The 21640-nt window shown below is 45.5% G+C and overlaps 2 protein-coding genes across 3 annotated transcripts in view; one reads left to right on the forward strand and one right to left on the reverse strand.

The window, feature by feature from the left end:
* Positions 1-21640, reverse strand: part of LOC123240825 (leukocyte immunoglobulin-like receptor subfamily A member 2) — a 289397-nt gene that overhangs the window by 56521 nt on the left and 211236 nt on the right. The gene's annotated exons all lie outside the window — the stretch shown is intronic.
* Positions 12292-21640, forward strand: part of LOC123239930 (zinc finger protein 69 homolog B-like) — a 39380-nt gene continuing 30031 nt past the window's right edge. Inside the window, exons 1-3 of one of the 2 annotated variants that reach the window (XM_044667253.1) lie at positions 12292-12811; positions 14255-14381; positions 14612-14682. In XM_044667253.1, coding sequence (XP_044523188.1) covers positions 12563-12811; positions 14255-14381; positions 14612-14625 — 390 coding nt within the window. In that variant the 5' untranslated portion in view covers positions 12292-12562 and the 3' untranslated portion in view covers positions 14626-14682. Of the gene's footprint in view, positions 12812-14254; positions 14382-14611; positions 14683-21640 lie in introns of those variants that run through there. The other variant, XM_044667252.1, reaches the window with a different exon arrangement.

Genomic DNA, 21640 nt, shown 5'->3' on the forward strand with positions numbered 1-21640 from the left:
TTCTGAAAATATTTTTGTATGTGGTTCCTTTTCCTCTTTAATCTCTTTGGGGAATAAGCCTGGTAGTGGTGTAGTTGTGTCAGAGTATGCACAATTTAGTGACTTCTGAGGCATAGTTCCCAATTGCTTTCTAGAAGAGCTGGATCAATTAGCAATTCCACCAACAGTGCATCAGTATGCCCATTTTTCTGTAGCCCCTCCATTACATGTCATATTTCTCTTTTGTCATCTTTGTCAAACTAGTGGGTATGAAGTAGAAGCTGAGATCTACCTTAAAAAGAATGTATCTAATTATTGGTATTTTAGAACATTTTCATAGGATTATTGATAGCTTGTACTTCTTCCCTTGAAACATGCCTGTCCCTATCCTTTGACCATTTGTCTACTGGAGAATGACTCTTAATCACAATGAGTTTGAATCAATACTTATCATATCTTAGATATGAGATAAGAAAAAATTTTTGCAAAGATTTCCCCCAGTTATCTGTTTTTCTGATCATTTTTGTGCAAAAATTTGTCATTTCTTCATACTCAAAATCATTATATTTTCTATGATCTTATCATTTATTTAGTTATTCTCTTCCACTTTCCATAGATCTGAAAAGCAAATTCTTCCTTGCTGCTTAGGGTGTTATATTTTAAGTTTGTCAAGTATTTATTTGAAGTTTAATATCTTATACTGTATGGAACATTAGTCTATTAATCCTGACTACTTTCCAGTTTTCTCGGTAGTTTGTGAGTCCTTCTTCCCAATAATCAATACAATACAATAAACATTTATTAGAGAATCCTTGAGTTTGCCAAGCACTAAGCTATTGTGTTTGCTCTTTTCTGCATTCTAGATACCTAAACTGATCAACCTTGCAGTGATCAACTTTTTTATTTTTTAGCCAGTATCAAATCATTTTAATTATCAAGTTTTGTGGTAGAGTTTGAAATCTCCTACCAGCGGCATTGCTTAGTTTTGAGACCATCATCATTATGCCCCTCGGAGAGAAGGTCATTACCAGAAAACCCATCATCCCTAAGACTTCAACAGTTTTGGTGAGCCTCCCCTGTAACCTCTGATTGGAGAGCTGCAGCTCATTTTACAAAGGAGGAAACTGAGGCAAGCAGAATCAAGTGACTTGTCCAGGGTCCTGCAGGGGGTGATCTCAGGCCTCCCTGACTCCAGCCTGAGCTCGAGCAGGCACAGAGGGATTAAAGGCCCTGGAAGGGAGGCTCTCCCTGGACAATTCTTCCTTTTCTGGCCTCAGGGTTGGGGCTGCTGCTCTGAATTCCTCTCTGCTGTATCTGGGGGGCTCAGGAGGAGACAATACACAGGCCTGGGATGGGGGTGTCTGGGCCTCCCCCGCCCCAGGCCCTTCCCTGGACTCCAGACTCTCCTTCCAGGCTTGGGGCCTGTCCAGGCTGAGCTGGGAGGGAGACCTAAAGGGAGGCCCAGAGGGGGAGGCCTCCAGGGAGGTGCCTGGCCCTGCTCTCAGGGGAGGCAGCAGGGAGGGCCCAGCTGGGAGAGGAAGTAACTGAACAGGAGGAGGCCTGGCCTCCATCTCTGCCCCCTTCTCTTGGGCCTCAGGGGCCTCCCCATCCTCCCCCAGAGGCCAGGAGGCAGAAGAGGCTTGGGGATCCCCGTGGGCTGAGGCCAGGCGGAGCCTCCATGACTCACGGGGATGGGAAGTCCTCTTGGGTCTGTTATGGCTGGCACCAGGATCTCTTTAGAAGCACGAAGGTGCCGAGCTATGGCGGCTCTGCGGGAAGGCCGCAGCTCCCAGAGACGGAGCTCCAGGCCTGGGAGTAAGTCAGCTGGTCAGGACGTTCTGAGCCAGGGAAGAGGTCAGCTGTTCTTCAGACCTGCGAGGTCAGACTGTCCCTGCCAGGACACTGAGGCAGATCTGCAAACATGCTTTTTCTGGCTGCTTTTGCCTCAGTGGGCCCGGAATGTCCTCATGGACTTGTCACAAGGGTAGCCATCACGATCCAGGTTTTTATTTCAAAGGTCTCCCACATCGCCTTGGGGTGTGCTGGGGCCTGGACCAGGAGCCGGGCCTGGCGGGGAGGCCTGGCCGAGCGTCCCTGGCACACACTGGCCAGGAGGTCAGATGGGGCAGGTGAGGCCCGAGGCATAGGGCGGCCAGGAACAAGGGGTGGGAGCAGCCCTGGCGGGAGCCTGCCTGACCCCCCGCAGCAGCCACACATGTCTCAGCTCCAAGGGGAGGCCCAGCGGTGTGAGGCCCAAGAATTCCTGCTTCCAGCCAGCATCCTGGGAGGGTCCTCCTAGGCCTGCCAGCCCCCAGGAGGATCCCTTTCCTGCAGGCACCCCCAGGCCCGGCCCCCAGAAGCCTGGCGCCTGCCCTCCCTCAGCAGGAAGGCCTTTCCCCCTCAGGCCTCTTCTCAGGCCTTCAGATTCCAGCCCAGACCTCCCATGGCAGGGGGCTGCCCCCAGCAGGGCCTTCCTCCTCCTCCCTGACCTTCTCCTTCCCCAGCTCTCCCCCTGCCATGTTCCCCTCCTTGTTTAAGATTCCTCTCCTGCCTTAGAATTGTGGTGGGCACCAAGTTCCACACCCCCCCCCAAATTCCTAAAGCCTTGGGTCAAAGATTACATGGGAAATTCCACCCTTTTCAGGTCATGTAGACCCCATCCTTTTGGGATATAAAAATCCTAAATTTCCTCTCTTCGGGGAGGCAGTTGGTCCTTCATTCAGCCTAAATAAATCTACTTTTAAAGGGTTCCCATCAGTCTACATTCGTGAAAGAGCGCCCTCCCGGGCCAAGGGTTAATCTCCAGCCCCCGCGACATCGTGGTGCCGTGACGGGGAGCTCCCGAGGTGACTCCTCGGGTCAGTGAGGGGCTCCTCTGGCTCCTGGCACCCCCTTGCTTTGGGCGACGTCTGCGTGGGGCTCTCCCTCCGTCCCTTATGGAGCCCCGAGTCGGTCTGGCTACCACACTGGGTCAGACTCCTCGTCCTCGCGCAATGGGATGCCTGATTTAGGGCCAGGAGTCGGTCTGGCCTCCGAGCCTGGCTGTCAGGTACCCCCTCGGACGCAGGGCTGGTGGCCCTCGAGAGGGGAGCAGCCGCCCCTTATCTCAAATCACGGGACAGAAAGCGAGCATCCCTCGAGATTCCCCATTGAAATGTCTTATTAACAATTTGGAAACGTTAAACCTAGACAGCTTGAAGAGCAAAAAAAATGATTTATTTTTATAATGGTGACTGGCCGCGTTACATCCTGGATAGGCAGGAAGCTTGACCCATCGACAGCACTCTAAACTATAACACTGGGGGGCAGCTGGGTAGCTCAGTGGATGGAGAGTCAGGCCTAGAGACGGGAGGTCCTGGGTTCAAATCCGGCCTCAGACGCTTCCCAGCTGTGTGACCCTGGGCAAGTCATTTAACCCCCATTGCCCACCCTTACCAATCTTCCACCTAGAAGCCAATACACAGTATTGACACCTAGACAGAAGGTGAGGGTTTAAAAAAAAAAAAAAAAAAAAACTATAACACTATTTGCCAGTTGGATGGACTTTGCAGGAAAGAAGGCAGGAGGACAGAAATTCCCTATATTTCAGTTTTTATGCCCCCAAGCCAAGACTTGGAGCTGCAGAGTACCTATCACATGTGCCTCAGTTCCCCTATGATGACATCTAACAAAAAAACCCCCCAGGAGGATATTGTAGGTGATATTGCTCATCAAAGTCCCCCGGCACCCCCGGGAGGAGGACATAAGAGACCGTTAAAGTTGATCTCCCCTTCTCTAAGGGCAAGTGCCTCCCCCGCTCCCTGGGCCTCTGAAAAGAGAATGTCCATCTCTGAACCCCTCCTTCCTCGCCAGGCCTGCCGTCCCATCCGCCTTCACCTGTTTGCTCCCCCGAGGATTCTCCCAGGGAGGGAGTCTGACGGCACCCGGAGCCTGGCACAGGGCCTGGACTCGCTCACGAAGCAATAACTGCTGGGCACTCCCTCGTGCCCAGCCCTGACCCCATTTGGGCTCGGGTACCGGCACGTCCCAGCGGCTTCCTGCGGTTATTTAAAGGCTGCTTTCTTTCGCATCCCCCAAGCCAGAGAGTTGGCTCCCTTCTGCGCTTGAGAGGACTTTCCCCTCTGACCCCCCACCCGTCGGGGGACGAGGTCAGGCCTCCCCCAGGGTCTGGGGCCGAACCCCCAGCCCTTCAGGAATGCCCTCGGCCTGACGATCCTCTGATGTGGAGCCCACCGGAGGCTGCTTCGTCCCGGACGACTCACACTCATTACCTTAGAATGAGGGTTACGATTCTCGGAAAGCTCCGCTAACATCCAAATCTAGTCACGAATGGGGGGCAGGGCGGCTCCACTCACATTACCCCTCTGCAGTTTTCTGCTGGACCATCACGATCTTGGGGCGATGCCAACCGGGGCTGGGGCGGCGCCGACGTAGGTGGGGCCGCGTCCGTTAGTGGGGTGCCGCTCACTCGTGGCTTCCCTTGTAGCAGAGCGTGCGTCCCGCGACCCCGGAGGCTCCAGGCGGGCACTCCTTGCAGCCGGCGTCCTTCTTCCAAGGCTCTGCCAGGTGGGCAGATCCAGTCCCTCGCTTTAGTCTCTCCTGGGAGGACAGAAGAAAAAGGCGGCCAGAGCACGGCTGCAGCCCGGGAGGCGAGCGGGAGAGCCGCTGCGTGGTGGCCCATCCCTCATTCCGAACACAAGAGCTTCACAGAATCCATCACTGCAGCCGCTCCGAGGCCAGGAACTCGAGCCCATAAAAACGTGTGCTGGCTTAGAACTTCCCCAGACTGACACCTGTCGGAGCCCGAGGAGGATTCTTAACGGCCACCTTTGGTATTGGAGAAGCCATTCCACAGGTTCGGTGCCGTCCTGAAGGAGGAGAGGAAAAGCACTGATAAAAAATTGAACAGGGGGCAGCTGGGTAGCTCAGTAGATTGAGAGCCAGGCCTAGAGACGGGAAGGTCCTAGGTTCAAATCCAGCCTCAGCCACTTCCCAGCTGTGTGACCCTGGGCAAGTCCCTTGACCCCCATTGCCTACCCTGACCACTCTTCCACCTATGAGTCAATACACAGAAGTTAAGGGTTTAAAATTTAAAAAAAAAAAAAAAATTGAACAGGGATGATTAATCCCCAGGGCAAGGCGAACAGGTATTTTGTTTTATTATTCTGATCTGTTCTATTGCAGGTGATTGTGGCAAAATTCACAGAGGAACTATTTCCCTTTCCTTGTGTAGTCATTTTCTTAACGGCACAGACGAAGGAAGTCAGGTGCCTTCAGCAGGGATTTTGAAAGTTAAATTACATTTTACTCCTGAGCCTAAATGGATGGTGGTATGAGAAGTCCTGTACCTTGTAATACACGGGGCAAAATTAGGTAATGGGTGTAAGACATTCAGAGGAGGAATTCCGGATTAAAAATTCACCTGGGTCTGATTAGGAGCTCCTCGATATTAATAGGAATCTTAAACCAATGTAAGGAAGAAATATTCATAGACACTGGGGTGCTCCAGTCAGAAAAATTGTGCTGTTTGTTAATATTGCAAGTGGCATAAATGAATGGAGCAGATGGGCCAAAATGGGTCAAATTCCGTCCAATTGTTGAAGGTATAAATTCATTTAGACTTACAGGTATCATAACCCATTTAAGTGAATGATATTGATGGATTTGTTGGCAGATCCAGCAGCCACATGGACCCATCTGATTCGCCTGATAACATTTATGACCTATATTACTATGCAGCACCATATTATTTAAGTTAATTTAATTTTTAGTTTATTTATTTATTTAATTGAAGATATTTTTTATGGTTCCATAATTCATGTTCTTTCCCTCCTCTCCTCCCTCCACCCTCCAGGAGCCGGCGAGTAATTCCACTGGGTTTTACTTGTATCATTGTTCAAAACCTATTTCCATGTTACTCATATTTGCAATAGAGTGATCTTTTAACTCCCAAACCCCAATCACATCCCCATTGAACTACGTGATCAATCTTGTGTTTTTCTTCTGCACTTCTACTCCCACAGTTCTTTCTCTCATAAGTCCCTCAGCCTTGCTCTGGATCCTTGCATTGCTACTAGTAGAGAAGTCCATTACATTGATTGTACCACAGTGTATCCATCTCTGTGTACAATGTTCTCCTGGTTCTGCTTCTTTTGCTTTGCATCAATTCCTGGAGGTCTCTCCAGTTCACATGGAATTCCTCCAATTTATTATTCCTTTCAGCACAATAGTATTCCATCACCATCAGATACCACAATTTGTTCAGCCATTCCCCAATCTTTGGACATCCCCTCATTTTCTAGTTTTTTTGCTACTACAAAGAGAGTGGCTATAAATATTTTTGGCACATATTTTTCCCTTTTATCTTTTTGGGGTATAAACCCAGCAGTGGTATGGCTGGATGAGAGGGGTGGCATTCTTTTAAAGCCCTTTGGGCATAATTCCAAATTGCCTTTCAGAATGGTTGGATCCGTTCACAACTCCACCAGCAATGCCTTGGTGTCCCAATTTTGCCACATCCCCTCCAACATTTATTACTTTCCTTTGTTGTCATATTGTCCAATCTGCTAGGTATGAGGTAGTACCTCAGAGTTGTTTTGATTTGCATTTCTCTACTTATGAGATTTAGAACATTTTCATGTGTTTATTGATAGTTTTAATTTCTTTATCTGAAAATTGCCTATTCATGTCCCTTGCCCATTTATCAATTGGGGAATGGCTTGATTTTTTTGTACAGCTGATTTTACTCCTTACAATTTTGAGAAATTAGACTTTGTCAGAGATTTTTGCTATATTTTTTCCCAATTTGTTGCTTCCCTTCTAATTTTGGTTGCATTGATTTTCTTTGTACAAAACCTTTTTAATTTAATGTAATCAAAGTTATTGAGAACTCACACTGGAGAGCAAGGTAAGAGAGAGAGGGAAAGAGGGAAAGAGGGGTAGAGGAATGGGGATTGGAAGCTCTTAGAGATGCCTGGCTGGGTAGATATAAACTGGTTGGAATTCTAGCCCTGGGGACCAGTTTGGAGACCAGAGGGGAAGAAGGGTCATTCCAGAGACCAGGGCATTCCTCCCATTGGAAGGTAAGATTTGAGGAGGAGAGGTAGAATAGATCCTGAGGTCCTGGCCTTGGGTATGACTGNAAGATTTGAGGAGGAGAGGTAGAATAGATCCTGAGGTCCTGGCCTTGAGTATGACTGCTGCTTCGCTTGAGGTTGAATTCTCTTTGCCTTCTGGAAGCCAGCTCTGCATGTGCAGGTGCCAGGTGGGTCCGAGGGAGGACTCCTTCCAACACCCTCCTTCTGCTGACTGCCTTTTTCTTTGGCCCTCAAGTTCCTCAGCTGACCTCTTGGCCAGTGTCAGCCAGTTAAGCCAGCAACAGGCCTCCTTTCCAGGCCTGGCTCCTGGGCCTGCTCTCTACCTCTGCTACTTGCCCAGCCTCCTCCTCACGTCCCAATGTCCTGGAGTACCACCCCCATTTGTAGTACTTGGCCACAGTTGCCCAGTCTTTATGTCTCCCCCAAAGTATCAGATGGAGATCTGAGTAAGGGGCCATTGATGTTCCGACTAATCTCATTCCATCTGGGATCCCAAGCCCCTTCTGCCTCTTCAGTTCTATGCCGAAGTTGTATTTTTTTTAAATATTTTTAAACCCTTAACTTTGTGTATTAGTTCCTTGGTGGAAGAGTGGTAAGGGTAGGCAATGGGGGTCAAGTGACTTGCCCAAGGTCACACAGCTGGGAACTGTCTGAGGCCAGATTTGAACCTAGGACCTCCTGTCTCTAGGCCTGGCTCTCAATCCCCTGAGCTACCCAGCTGCCCCCTATGCCGAAGTTGTAGAATGAAGCCAAAGATGAGGTTAGAGAGGGTGGGAAGGCTTCTCCCTGTTCATTTCAACTTCATTTCCAAGCCTGACTCTCCCTGTTCCCCTCTTGTTGGGTAGAGTCTCCCCTGGGGCCAGGGGAAGGACCCTTGTAGCTCCTCTGGGACCTCCTTTTCTGTAATTCCCTACAGGCACACAAAGAGAAAGCCTCCCAACTTTGGGGATCCTACTGAAGGGATCAGACATGAGGCATCCTAAGGACTCAGAAAATATGGTCAAAGCTGATCCCAGTGAACAATGGTTCAGGGTCAGTGAAAGCAAGATATGGTAGCAAAAGCAATTTTCTTGTTGTGGCTCTATTTAAAATTCACAAGATTGATTTGTACTGAATCTTTTTTTTTTTTTTAAACCCTTAACTTCTGTGTATTGGCTCCTTGGTGGAAGAGTGGTAAAGGTAGGCAATGAGGGTCAAGTGACTTGCCCAGGGTCACACAGCTGGGACGTGTCTGAGGCCAGACTTGAACCTAGGACCTCCCGTCTCTAGGCCTGACTCTCAATCCACTGAGCTACCCAGATGCCCCTGTACTGAATCTTTCTATCAGAGAATTGGCTTGGGGATAAATTATCTGGCAGGGAAATAAACTTGTCTTGACCTTTGCTACATGTCACCTCTCTCCTTGACTACCTAGAGAGGTTTGGAGCCTTGTAGTCTGGCAGCTTTTCAAAACTTACAGGAAATCCTCACACTTCATTACTGTAACATCACAAATCTTGCATCAGGATTACTATAAAAAGTCTGTTTTTACACGCAAACTTCGGCTCCCATGATTCTTGACTCCACTGCACTGATAGACTTTGCACATCTCTGCCTCTCTGCTCTTGCTCTGCTCTCTACTTCTCTGTGCTCTAAGTTCTCAGACTGCCACTATCCACTGCAGGTGTCAGTCCAGCTATCTCTGCGGGCCAGAACATGCCGAGATCTGACTCCCAGCCAGTCCGGCCAGGTGACTACCTAGGGCAGAGCTCTTCCAGAACTCCCTCTGCAGCTCCCCGAGAACCCACTGACGGGTATTCTCAAGGCCTGTCACAGAGGGCAAAATGTCTTCCCTTAAATTAATCAAAACTGGGCAGTCAAGTATCCACCTGGCAGTCCTGCCCATATTCTTGGCTCCCTGAGACTCTGCAGTGCTCCCTAGAGTCCACGTCTCCCCGACTGCTGGTGGAGGGAAGCCTCAGGAGAGCATCACTTCACTCTCCACTCTCAGGCCATTTCTGCCCCCCAACCTCCCCAGCAATGTCCTGATCTTGGCTTCCTTTGCCATCCCCATCCTTTCTCTTCTCCAGTTCAGCCAGCAACTAAGAGCAAATCACTCTATTCCTGACCCTGAATGCTGGATGTCAGTCTGGGCCCTGAGGCTGCCCTCTCCAGACCAGGAACTTTCCCAGCTAAAAGCCCCCTCAATTCTGCTCTTCTCTTATGGAAGTTCAGCTGCTAGTTTGTATTATCCTTAGCTCTGGCCTGGCCATAAGGAAGAATTAACTGTTTCAAGCAAAATTAATATAGAAGGGCATATAGTAAAATATTAATGGTTTAATGTAATCCATATTGATAATTACAAAGAACCACGTGCTTGCTAAGATCTAATTCGAATGTCCACCATACCTTCCCCTTGGCTGCTTCCTAGGAAAGAGAGCGTGTCCCAATCACATCCCGAGTCTTATAGGAGTCTTATACCTCTCTCTACGTAATCACACTTCCTGCCCACCTGTATTACACAAGAGGAATTATAGGAAATGTAGTTTTGAAAGAGTCCTAAATGTCCACAGGAAGTTTAGAGTAGGGACCTCAACATCAGTTCGAAGAACCCCAAATTTCCAAAATCACACTCCTAAATGATTTCTGTGCAGGAAAGGTCCAACCCCTTTGCCCATCCTCTCCCATCTGCCTCCTCCCTCCCTCCCCTCTCAGCCCTCCCAGCCCAACCTCAGAAACAGTCAGATTAGAAGTGGCTGATCCAGGATCCCCTCTGGTGTACTCTGCGGAGAGAGGAAAGGAGGTGGCTGTTAGTCACCTGAAGGTCAGGCATCCCCCTCCCTCCTATTCCCCATAAGGATCCCTCAGAGGACCTGAGTTCAGATTCTGGCTTTCACATGTGTTTTTCTCTTCTGGAGCCTCAGTCTGTTCTTGTGTGAAACACATGTGAGTCGGCCCAGGTGATATGCAGCATCCCTTCCACCTCCAATTCAATGACCCCAGGAAATGGCCAGAGTCCTAAAAAACACACACACACACACACACACACACACACACACACACACACGTCCACTCTCATCCTCCTTATATAATTGGGAATTAGCATGGTATAAAAGAAAAGAAACTCAATGGGCTTAGACTACATAGTCCTGGGTTCAAATTCTGTCTCTGCCTCTTATTATTGCTTCATTTGGGTTGGGCAGGATCCCATACATAGACCAAGTTGGCTAACAATATTCTTTCACTAACATTTCATGGTTTTATTCATATAAAATGACAGTCAATCCCTGTTGTGCTAGCAAGAGTAGGTTTGAGACCACAGGAGCTTCATGTGAACCCCAGGAAGGAAAGGGAAATGTGGATGGAATCAAGAAGATCTGAGGTGGAATCACACCTGAGACACTTGGTGGCTGTGTGACCCTGGGCAAGTCATTTCACCTGCTTCTCCCTGATGCTCCCTCTTTGTACAGTGAGGTAACAGGAGCAGCTCCCTCTCAGGGTGGAGGGGAAAATGGAGGGAGAAAATCTCTGTAAGAGGCTGGGCCAGCCTTCACTCCTGCGCACGCTGCCTTTTGCAGTGAGGATGATTCCTGGCAGTGCTCATGCGCTCGGGAAGGAGATGGAGAAAACCTGCTGGCACTGGAGGGGCTTCACGTTTAATCCGAGCAGATAAAGAGAAGAGGAAGGCAGGAGCCGGGCTGGATCGGGCTGGGCTCAGAACTGGCCAACTTGGGCTTCCAAACTGCCTCTGCTGCTTCCTCCTGGGAGGACTGAAGTCACGTGAGAGACTGATTTGGGGTGACACGCATCAGTTTATTGGTGAGATCTGAGTACAGGTCAGGCCAGGCTCAATCCTGGGACGGCCATGGAGGTCAGGGGCCTCCCCAGTGACCAGAGAGCCCAGACCTTGCTCAGGCAGTTTAAGAGAGAGTTTGAGGAGCTCCTTATCCAACCCCTCCCTGGAGCACCCCAAGACACACCCAACTGGTGAATGTCTGATGAGGAGATGGTCCAGCCAAGCCTCAGCCCTGGTCCACACACACAGGGGGACACGAAGGCTCCCTCACTTCACTGTCACCAAATTCTGTGGAAGAGGAAGAAGTTCTTTGGGATGCTTAAGGCAAAGGAAGTGCAAAAAGCCACTGACTAGATGGAATCTCAGAGTCGGGTCTGACAGAGAAATACACAGTCATTGTTCCTAAAATACAGGAATTGGGGCTTTCCCACGCCAGGGCCCTGCTATTAGCATCAATACGGCACAGGAACCAGCCATCCTCCCGCCCCTAATTCAGGACAAGGACCAGCCTGTCTGCCTCACTTTGGTCCTCCCTGAGATGAGGAGGTCGGGCTCAGGGGCTTCCTGGGTCCCTTCTCACCAGAGATCTGAGCTCTCCTCAGAAATGCTTCCGTGTTTCTGTCCATGGCCGCCTCCTATATCACGGGAAGGAGGCCGAGGAGGGTCAGAGCTAAAACTGCCAGAAAGGAAACTAAAAGGACCGGCTGCAGCCTGGAGACCCAGGAACACTAGGTGTGTGGCCCCTCCTCCACCAGGGCTCCAAACCTAGAGGTCCAGAAAGTAAGACTACATTTCCCAGAATGCCTCTGGCACGACCTCATCCAAGCATTCCCATTGTAGAAGACTTCATTTCCCAGAATGCCTGGGACATGACTTCACCCAAGTCTTGGCACCTCCCACTATGGCAGTCCCAGGGCATGCTGGGAATCTCCTGAGGCCAGTGTCCGCTTCTGAAGTTCTCACATTTGTGGTTTTGGGGACTTTCCGCCTTGACAGGGGAACGGGAGGGAGTCATTGCAAAAGTCTCAGCCTGGGCTTTGGCAGAGGAGACTTTCTGCTTTTTTTTTTTTTTTTTTTTTTTTTTTTTGGGTGGACTAGGTGCGGGTAACCGAGCTTGGAAGTCTGGGTGGGAGGTGAGGGAAGGGGGAAGTTCCGGTGCTCCTAGGACCAGAGAGACGAGGGAGGGGTGGTGTGGGCGTATATCTCTCTCTGTGTCTCTGTGTCTGTATGTCTCTTGTATGTCTTTGTGTCTGTTCATCGCTTTAAAGGACCATAGGAAAGGGACAAATACAGAAGTGCCGGTGTCAGGCGGGGGCGGCGGTTCTGTCTAGACCAGGAGCCTTGGCGGGCTTTGCCCTCCGCCAGAGGAGAGAGTGGCCCCCTTCCAGGAGACTGGGCGAGGTGGGGTGCAGTCATAGGATGGGGGCGGAGTGACAGGGTACACAGACTCTGTATAGGAGCTGCGCTGGCCTGGGCCCTTCCCCAAAGGTCCAAGGGGAGAAGCAGCCAACAAGAGCCTGGTTGGAGTACCGGGGATGCCCATAGGCCATGGAAGGAGTTCCGATCTCTGGCACAGAACAAATGCCAACATGTTCCCCCCCAACCCCCACCTGATGCCCATCGCCCTCAGTCCACGCTGTGCACCCAATGAAATTTTTTAATTGAATGAAGCCAAAGAGGGAAGGGGGGGGTAGGGGGGGGGCTTCTTCCTATGCAGTCTAAGGTCCTTTCCAAGCCTGAAGCTCCCTGCCCCCTTCTGTGGGAAGAGTCTCCCCTGAGGCCAAGGGAAGGGCCTTGGGAGCTCCTCTGGGCCCTCCCTCTCCCTAATTCCCCACAGGTGCACAAAGAGGAAGTCTCCCCACCTTGGGGCTCCCACCTCCTGAAGGACCACAGACTGACCCAAGCAGAGACCCTGGAGTTAGAGAGAATGGACCCTGGGACCCTGAGGTCCCCATCCCAGGTGAGTGCAGTCCATCCCCTCCCTGGCCAAGCTCCCTACAGCCAGAATCAAGCAGAACTAAAACCTCAGTCTTTCCTAAGCCTCCAGGGGCACCATTACTACTTGCTGTCACTGTGACCTCAAAGGTCACTCGCAATCCCCAACTGTGTTCTGGGGGTTTTCTAGGGCCTTGGTAGCCCCTGCCTGGATGAGCCAGCCCAGGTTCCAGACAAACAGGCCCAAGCACTGTCATTTGTTCATCCACCCTCCAGTGTGACACATTCCATTAGGGGGATAGCTGTATCTCTCACAATTCCAGGAATGGCCCAAGGACAGTGTCTGCTTCTGACCCCCAGGTCCTGGGGTTTGGTCAGGGCAGTCAGGCCTACCAGGGGGAGGCTTTGGAAGAAGTTTGGGGTGAGATCAGGTGAGGGCACAGATAGGAAAAGGCACGTTTTTAGTAGAAGAAAAAGGATGGAAATTCCAGGGGAGAGCTAAAAGATCTGTTCTTCAAATATTAAACTATCAGGAACTTAGAGAAACTTTACAGAAACTTTAGGTCTTAACTTTTCCTATTCAAATCATTTACCTTGAACCTAACAGGATAATCTAACCTGTTGCTTTCTCAATACTTTTCATTTCAGTTCAATTATTTTTTTAACTTTAAAGAAAATTTATTTAGAATATCTTTCAGTGCTTACATGATTCATATTCTCTCCCTCTCCTCTTCCCTCCCCACTCCTGGAGCTCACAAAAAATTCTACTGGGTTATACATGTATTATTACTCAAAACGTATTTCCATATTAATTTTTGGAATAGAGTGATCTTTTAAAACTAAAACCCCCAGTCATATATCCATAGAACCAGGTGATAAATCATGTTTTCCTTCTTCATTTTCTCCTCTCACAATTCTTTCTCTGGATGTAGATTGCCTTCTTTCTCACAAGTCCCTCAGGATTGTCCTGGGTCATTACTCTGCTATTAGTAGCAAAATCAATTACATTTGACTGCTCCACATTGTTTCAGAAACCTTTTTTTCTCCAGAATACGCAATACTTGCTACCTTCTCACAAACTTTGTAAAAATGTTCTTACTAGATAAATTCTGACAGTTGTAATGAGGAGGGATTTCAGATCACCTTCTCTCTTCTCCACAGTATCTCCTACCTCCCTCAGAGTACACATACCCTCTCTCTGATTCCATAGGGAAACGCATTTCAGAGTAAGACACTTGTACAGTCTTTATTCTTCCAACATGATTCTCACTTTAGACACAAAATGCCTTTGTCAGTATTCTATTGAGCTCTGAATGACTGATCTCTAGTGTTGCCTCTGACACTCTTCAAGGTGAAGAGTTTGGGGTGAGGCCTTGTGTGCTTCACTTTCTTCAAGTTAGTTGATAAGGACTGGATTTTATGAATTCTTCAGGCCCAGCTCTAAATCTTGTGACTTTTGTTGGTTTAGGGGTCAATAACATTCAAGGATGTGGCTGTGGACTTCACCCAGGAGGAGTGGTGCCTGTTGGACCATTCTCAGGAAGAGCTGTACAGGGAGGTCATGCTGGAGAACTTGCAGAATCTACTTTTCGTGGGTAAGGACCATTTCCTCAGTTAACTCTGAATCTGCCATTAAGGAAGTGTCTTCATTCCATGCCAAAGGTGCAGGATTTTAAGTCTTTGTCAATGATTTAAAAAGCAAAAGTGCTGATCTCTGCACAGGGTTCTCCTGCCTGGTTTTAATTTTTAAAAAGTCTTTGAATTCTGTGATGGGAAGCTGAGACTTTCCTTTCTTGCACCTGAAATTGTATCTCTTCTATTTTAGGTAGCTTCAAGTGAAAACTCTTATTTATCAAAATCAAAATGCAAACATTTGCAAAAACAAAACAAGAATAAAAATTCAAAATACAACATGCAAAATATAAAAGAATACAATAATAAAGTCCAAAAATGTGACATGCAAAATTTTTCCATAAACAGTTGTTACAAAGAATAAACTATTATACTAAGGCTAATACAGAAAAACCAAACCTATGGAAAAAATTCACAACAATGTAATAAAATTTTGAAAAAAAGTTGCAAAAAACTCGATGCAGCTTATGCTTTTACATAAAACAAAATCTCTGTCTAAATATAAAACTTATGTAAAGTACATCTAAAAATCTAGTTGAAGAATTCATAACAAAACTTTTCCTATACTAAAACCCAATTCTATTATAGAAAACAAAAACTGTCTACATAGAACTTGAAAACTGAGTATCCTATCCTAAGAACTCTAACTTTGCAACATTTTTAATTATTCACACATCTGATATAAAAATCTATACATATATTTACACAAATATCTTTTTATACATACATATGTACAGATTTCTTAAAAATCTAAACTCTTGCACTATTGGAAATATACAGAATATATACATACTTTTACACACATGTACATGTATTTACACACTCACTATTCTCTATATATTACCTACAAATGATATTACAATTTTATTTGCATGTATGTATGTGACTATTTACATATATGTGTCATAAAGATCTCTGCCCTCTGAGAATATTGAAATTTCTATAAAGCCTGTATATGTTCTGATATTACCTGAACAGAATACCATAAACCAGACCTTCCATTTAGGTAAGATCTCATTGAACTACATTGTATAAACTTTCTGTGTTATTATATACAATTCATAATGCATCCATTTATTTACATGGAAACATTATTATATAAAATCTTGTCATCAGTGTATCCTAAAATGTGCATGTTGCATGTAACAATACTTACCAAATATTCAGATTCTCCTCTTCTCTTATTGACTGATGTTTCTCTCTTCTATCTTCATACTTCTTGGTAATATTTATATGGTGCTGCATGGTTAGTTAGTTATTCCTGTTGGCTCCCTAGAGGAGCATACGACCGCAACCATCTCACACCAATGGACTCTGTTCTGGGCAACTTCCCCCAGCTGGGCCCATGTCATTCCGATGGTCTTTGTTTCGTTTTCGGCAGACGAACTGGCTTCCCAAAGGCTTTTGCCAGCACACGTCATGGACTCTGTTGGAGAGCAATCTTCCAGACTAGGCGATTGTTGGTTTTGTTGGTTTAATGAGGTTGCCTTTTCTGTAGCAAGTGAGATTTTTTACGGGGTGAGGTTGCTAGCCCCACGCCCAACCCTCCTTTTTCAGCCGGGCTTGGGACCGTCCTTGGCGGAGTTAGTGCTGCATGGTACTAAAGTGAAAATGTACAGTGTTACAATGATGCATCCTCTCACAGTTTCATATCCATCATCCATCTGCTCCTCTGCTATGTTGGAATCTTTAGCAAAGTCTCTGTCACCCTGTCAGCATCTAGTCTGCCATTTGCTGTCTGATTCTGCTATGCTGTCTTCTGTTTTCATCCTCTTCTCTTTGAATCTCCTCTTCCACTGGAAAGGTCTCCTCATCAATGAACTTTCTGACTGCCGACATCTTGTCTGATGAAAATCTCTCTCAGCTCTCTGTTATAAATCTGTCTGCTATCTTTTCTTCTTCTTCTGAAACTATTTCTCCTTCTTCCCTATGAACTAATTTAACATGCAAACAATGGAACCAAGAATCTTTATCTAATACTTTTATTGCTGAAGGTGATGTTAAAGCTGTGTAAGGACCATTCCAAGTTTTTTGTGTGGCAAATGTTTTACTAAAGTTTTTGATATATACTGAATCACCTGGCTTTATGTTATGCAGTGAGTAGTCCAGAGGATCAGTCTGGACCCAAACCCCCATGTCATGCAGTTCTTTCAGTCTTTCTTACAGTGCAGTGATATATGAAGCAATTTGTTTATCTCCTCCCAACATTGACACAAAAGCAGTTTTGCAAGCTTTGGCTTCCAACAGTGGATGTCCATAGAGTAACTCATATGGTGATATGTATAAATCAGCACAAGGTTTGGTTCGTATATAGAACAGAGCTAGAGTAAGAATATCTGGCCATTTAAGATGAGTCTCAGTACAAAGTTTCCCCACCATTGTTTTGATCTCCCTGTTCAGACTCTCTACTTGTCCTGAACATTGTGGATGGCATGGTACATGATATTTTGCTGTAATCCCTTAATTCTCATATACCTGCTTTAAGATCTGGTCTGTAAAATGGGACCCTCTGTCTGAGTCTACCGTAACTGGAATTCCAAATCTGGGAATAATATCCCTTAGCAAAATCTTAACTACAAATGCTGATGTATTGGTAGCAGATGGAAATGCTTCCGGCCATCTAGTTAGCTTATCCACCAAAACTAAGCAAAACTTGTATTTTCCTGCTTTTGGCATACTGATTTAATCTATCTGCAAATTTTCAAAAGGGCTATATGCCAATGGTCTCCCACCTAGACCTCTTCTCCTAAATACACCCTGATTAAATCTTTGACAAATAGAACAGCTTGAACAGACTTTATTTGCAACAATAGTAATTCCTGGAGCTAGTGTTATATTGAATCTCTGGGAGCTTGAAGTTCATTCAATAATTGACAGATAAGTCAGTTGGATAGAATGTTCCCAGGGAGGCATGCGAGAGTCAGGAGAGGCAGTTGAGAACCCTGAGCAGAAGTTCTGGGTCTTTTACCTGTGCTGAGGCTAGAGATCGGTGGATCCTGGTCTTGGAGTGAGAGGGTGCAAACATCTCTCTGCAAACTCTTCCTGTACTTGATATACCGTTTTCAACCTGTACTTGACCACCATCTCGGTGTCTACTGCCCCTAGATATTAGGAGTTTCATCATCTAGTTATCTAGGCTTCCCAGGGCCTGGGAGGGATCCGGGAAGTGGGCAGGAGACAAAGAAGAGGGTGGAAAGGGTGGATATATCTCAACTGTTAAGGCTAAGATCTACAGAAGAAGAAGCTGAAGATTTCCCAGCAGTTTACCTACTCTGGTTTAGTCCTGGCCAGGCTGAACCAGAGGGAAGCTACATTGATTCTTCATTGCCAGCAGTTGAGAGTTTCATTAGTAACAATCAAAGTAGGGTCTCCAATATCTCAGTCATTTATCCTTATCCTTCTTACCATATATATAAAGTTTAAAGTACCTTCCTAAATCAGTTTCGTAGCTTGTTTTGGGAAGGGAGTCAACGCAGTCAGAATATCAACATTATCCTAGCTGAAGAGCCCAATTTAGTAATAACAATTACTCCCAGGTGGGTCCTGAAGGGATAAACCACTTTGACCTGAAGGATCTTGCCTGGGCAACTGTTATAAGGAGAAGTGTCATCTTATCCTCTCTGTACATCATTTCTACTACCTCAAATAGATACTAGTGACCTCCCTTAATTATAACACTAGCCAAACTCTTTTTATGGTATCAATAATAGCCTGAGTTCCAAAATGTCCTTTGTTATCTATAGTCTAGCATATATGATTATAAAAATCTTTTTGACAAAATTGACTTTCTGTTTGATGCCACTCATATTCCATTGTCCTCCCTAGCTCCAAATTCTTGCTTCCATTTTTGAATCTCAGAGTCCAGATATACTTTTTGGAGATCTGTTGATTCGATGATAGATTCCTAATGTAAACTGGAGCATACTGTGCTTCAAATTTTGCTGTGACATCAGCATGGTAATTACTCTTTGACACTGGATCTCTACCAAAAGAATTTCCTCTACAGTGAATTACAGCTAGCTGTTTTTGCTTTTGTATGGCTGCCAATAAGTGTTATAATCCTAGCATGATCTGTTTCCCTCCGGATGTTATGAACCCTCTCCGTTTCCAGATTAAGCTTGTTGTATGGCAGATTAAAAATGCATATCTGGAATCAGTATAGATATTTGCTATTTTTCCCTTAGCCAGTAAGCAATCTTCTTTCAAGGTGATTAGTTCAGGTCCTTGAGCACTCATATTTTTGGGTAATGAACCATACCACAGTGTTTCAAACTCAGTGACCATTGCTGCACCTGTATAACGGATACCATTTTGCATGAAAGATGAACTGTCTATAAAAAGCACAAGGTCAGGATTGTCTATTGTCATATCTTTCATATCCTGCCTCGGTTGCTCTACTAGTTTGACAAATTCCTCACAGCCATGCAATGGTTCCCCATTTGTTGGTAAATCAGGTAATAGTGTTGCTGGATTTAACACACTACACCTTTTGATCTGTATGTTTTCATTCCCAATAACTATTTCATATTTTGCAATTTGTTGGTCAGAAAATACTTGAGTCCGAAAATTAAACATAAGAGCTTCAATTTGAGGTGAGTAAAATACAGTGAATGGATACCCCAGGACTAAATATGCAGATTTCTGCACTAGCAATGCTCTTGCTGCTGCTGCTGCTGCTGCTACTAATCCTTGCAGACAAGGAGCAATGCCTACTGCAGTGGGGTCCAACTGTGAACTATAGTAAGCTACAGGATGGTAATTTGGTCCTACAGTCTGCACTAGAACTCATGAAGCTATTCCCTTTTGCTCATGCACAAATAATTGGAAAGGCTTAGAATAATCTTAGATCCCAAGTGCTGGAGCAAAAAGAATTGCCTCTTTTAAGTTTTGCTATGGCTTACAGATGTTCAGGCTTAAGTTTTAGTGGTTCGGGTTCTGAATTTCTGCTTAGATCAGTGAGACATTTTGTCAGTTCACTGTATCCAGGGATCCATTGCCAACAGAGTCCCATTGTACCAAGTATTGCCCTGAGCTGCCTCCTTGTTTTTGGTGTGCTCAGCTTTTGGATATCAGCTATTCATTCTCTCTCTCTCTCTCTCTCTCTCTCTCTCTCTCTCTGTTTCTCTCTCTTTTTTTATGAGTAGTATTTTTTTTTAAACCCTTAACTTTTGTGTATTGACTCATAGGTGGGAGAGTGGTAAGGGTGGGCAATGGGGGTGAAGTGACTTGCCCAGGGTCACACAGCTGGGAAGTGTCTGAGGCCGGCTTTGAATCTAGGACCTCCCATCTCTAGGCCTGACTCTCAATCCACTGAGCTACCCAGCTGCCCCTCCAGCTATTCTCTTTTGAGAAATACTTCTAGAACCCCAAGATAGTACGAATCCTAAATACTCAACCCTTGGCAATCACCACTGAAGCTTTGCTTTAGATATCTTATGTCCTCACTTATACAACTCACACAAAAGAAATTTACTATCCTTTAGCCCAGTGATGGACAAACTATTCCCCGCAGGCCAGATCCAGGCTGTAGTTTGCCCATCACTGCCTTAAGCAATTCCCTAATCACTACATCTGTATGTGGGGGCATAGTGATTAGGGAACTGCTTAAGGCAGTGATGGGCAAACTACAGCCTGGATCTGGCCCACGGGGAATAGTTTGCCTGTCACCGCCTTAGACACTTTTGCACTAGAAGAATATCATCTACAAAATGCACTAGCTTGCTTTCCTTGAATTTGATAGTTTTTAGATCTTTATTTAGGATTTGGGAAACACAGAAGTGCTTTTGCAATTACCTTGCAGAAGACAGCACCAACAGAAGGAATTTCCCTCCCATGTAAATGCAAAAATCTTGTTCTCCTCATCTTTTTGTTCATGGCCTTTAAAAATATAGACTGTTACCCTCCTCGATTCCTTGAGATGCATAGAGTCCCAATTTGGCCAGCTAATCTTAAAGTAGTTTCTAACCAGTTTATAACAATTCTTAATGAATTATCTATGTAATTGTCTAACATCCCTTTCCTGGGACAAATCCAGGTTGACATATCTACCTCCCAGCTCAATAAGTCTATCCATAAATTGGGAAGGTTTTTCATCAGTTTTTTGTTTAATATTCTTGAATTTTCCCCATGTACCAGGCCTATCAGTGACTTGTGGACCTCTCCTACTTAGTGTAAAGTAGGGTTGTCTATGCTTTTGGTTGATTAAATTTAAAAGTAGACAAGGGGAGAGTCAATCTCATCTTCACAGTTCTTTGTATATTTGAGAAATTAGATCTTTGTCAGAGAAAGTTGTTATAAAAATTTTTTGACGTTTCTTGCTTCCCTTCCAATTTTTATTTCATTGGTTTTGTTTGTACAAAACCTTTTTTAATTTAATATAGTCAAAATGACTCATTTTACATCTTGTAATGTTCTCTATCTCTTGCTTGATCTTTAATACTTCCCTTCTCCATAAAGTCATATACCCATTGTGAACGTATCTTGGTATAAGGTATGAGATATTGATCTAAACCTGATTTTTGCCATGCTGTTTTCAAGTTTTCCCAGCAGTTTTTGTCCAATATTGAGTTATTATCCAAAAAGCTGTGATCTTTGGGTTTATGGAAGACTAGATTGTTGAGGTCATTTACCCCAATTCTATTCCATTGATCCAACCTTCTATCTCTTAGCTAATGCCACATTGTTTAGATCAATGATGGGCAAATTACATCCCGCGGGCCAGATGCGGCCTCCTGAAATGTTCTATCTGGCCCAGGGACATTATATTCATCAAATTAAGAATAATGAGTAGGATACAATACAATGAAACTTCGAAAGAGTTGCCTTACAAACAGACTAACAGATAAGAATTTCCTTTCCTTTGGCTCCCTCTTTAAAAAGTTTGCCCTTCACTGGTTTAGATGATCAATGCTTTATAGTACAGTTGAAGATCTGATACTTGTAGGCCAACATCCTACACATTATTTTTCATTGGTTCTCTTGATATTCTTGATCTTTTGTTCTTTTAGATCAATTTTGTTATTTTTTTTTCCGGTTCTATAAAATATTTTTGGTAGTTTGTTAGGTATGGTACTGAATAAGTAAGTTGATTAGGTAGTATTATCATTTTTATTATATTAGTTCATCCTATACCTAAGAGCAATTAAAGTTTTTCCAATTATTTAGATCTAGTTTTATTTGTGTGAAAAGTATTTTGTAGTTGTGTTCATATAATTGCTGTGCT

Source organism: Gracilinanus agilis, chromosome 3 (assembly GCF_016433145.1).
Source record: "Gracilinanus agilis isolate LMUSP501 chromosome 3, AgileGrace, whole genome shotgun sequence".
Lineage (NCBI taxonomy): Eukaryota > Metazoa > Chordata > Mammalia > Didelphimorphia > Didelphidae > Gracilinanus > Gracilinanus agilis.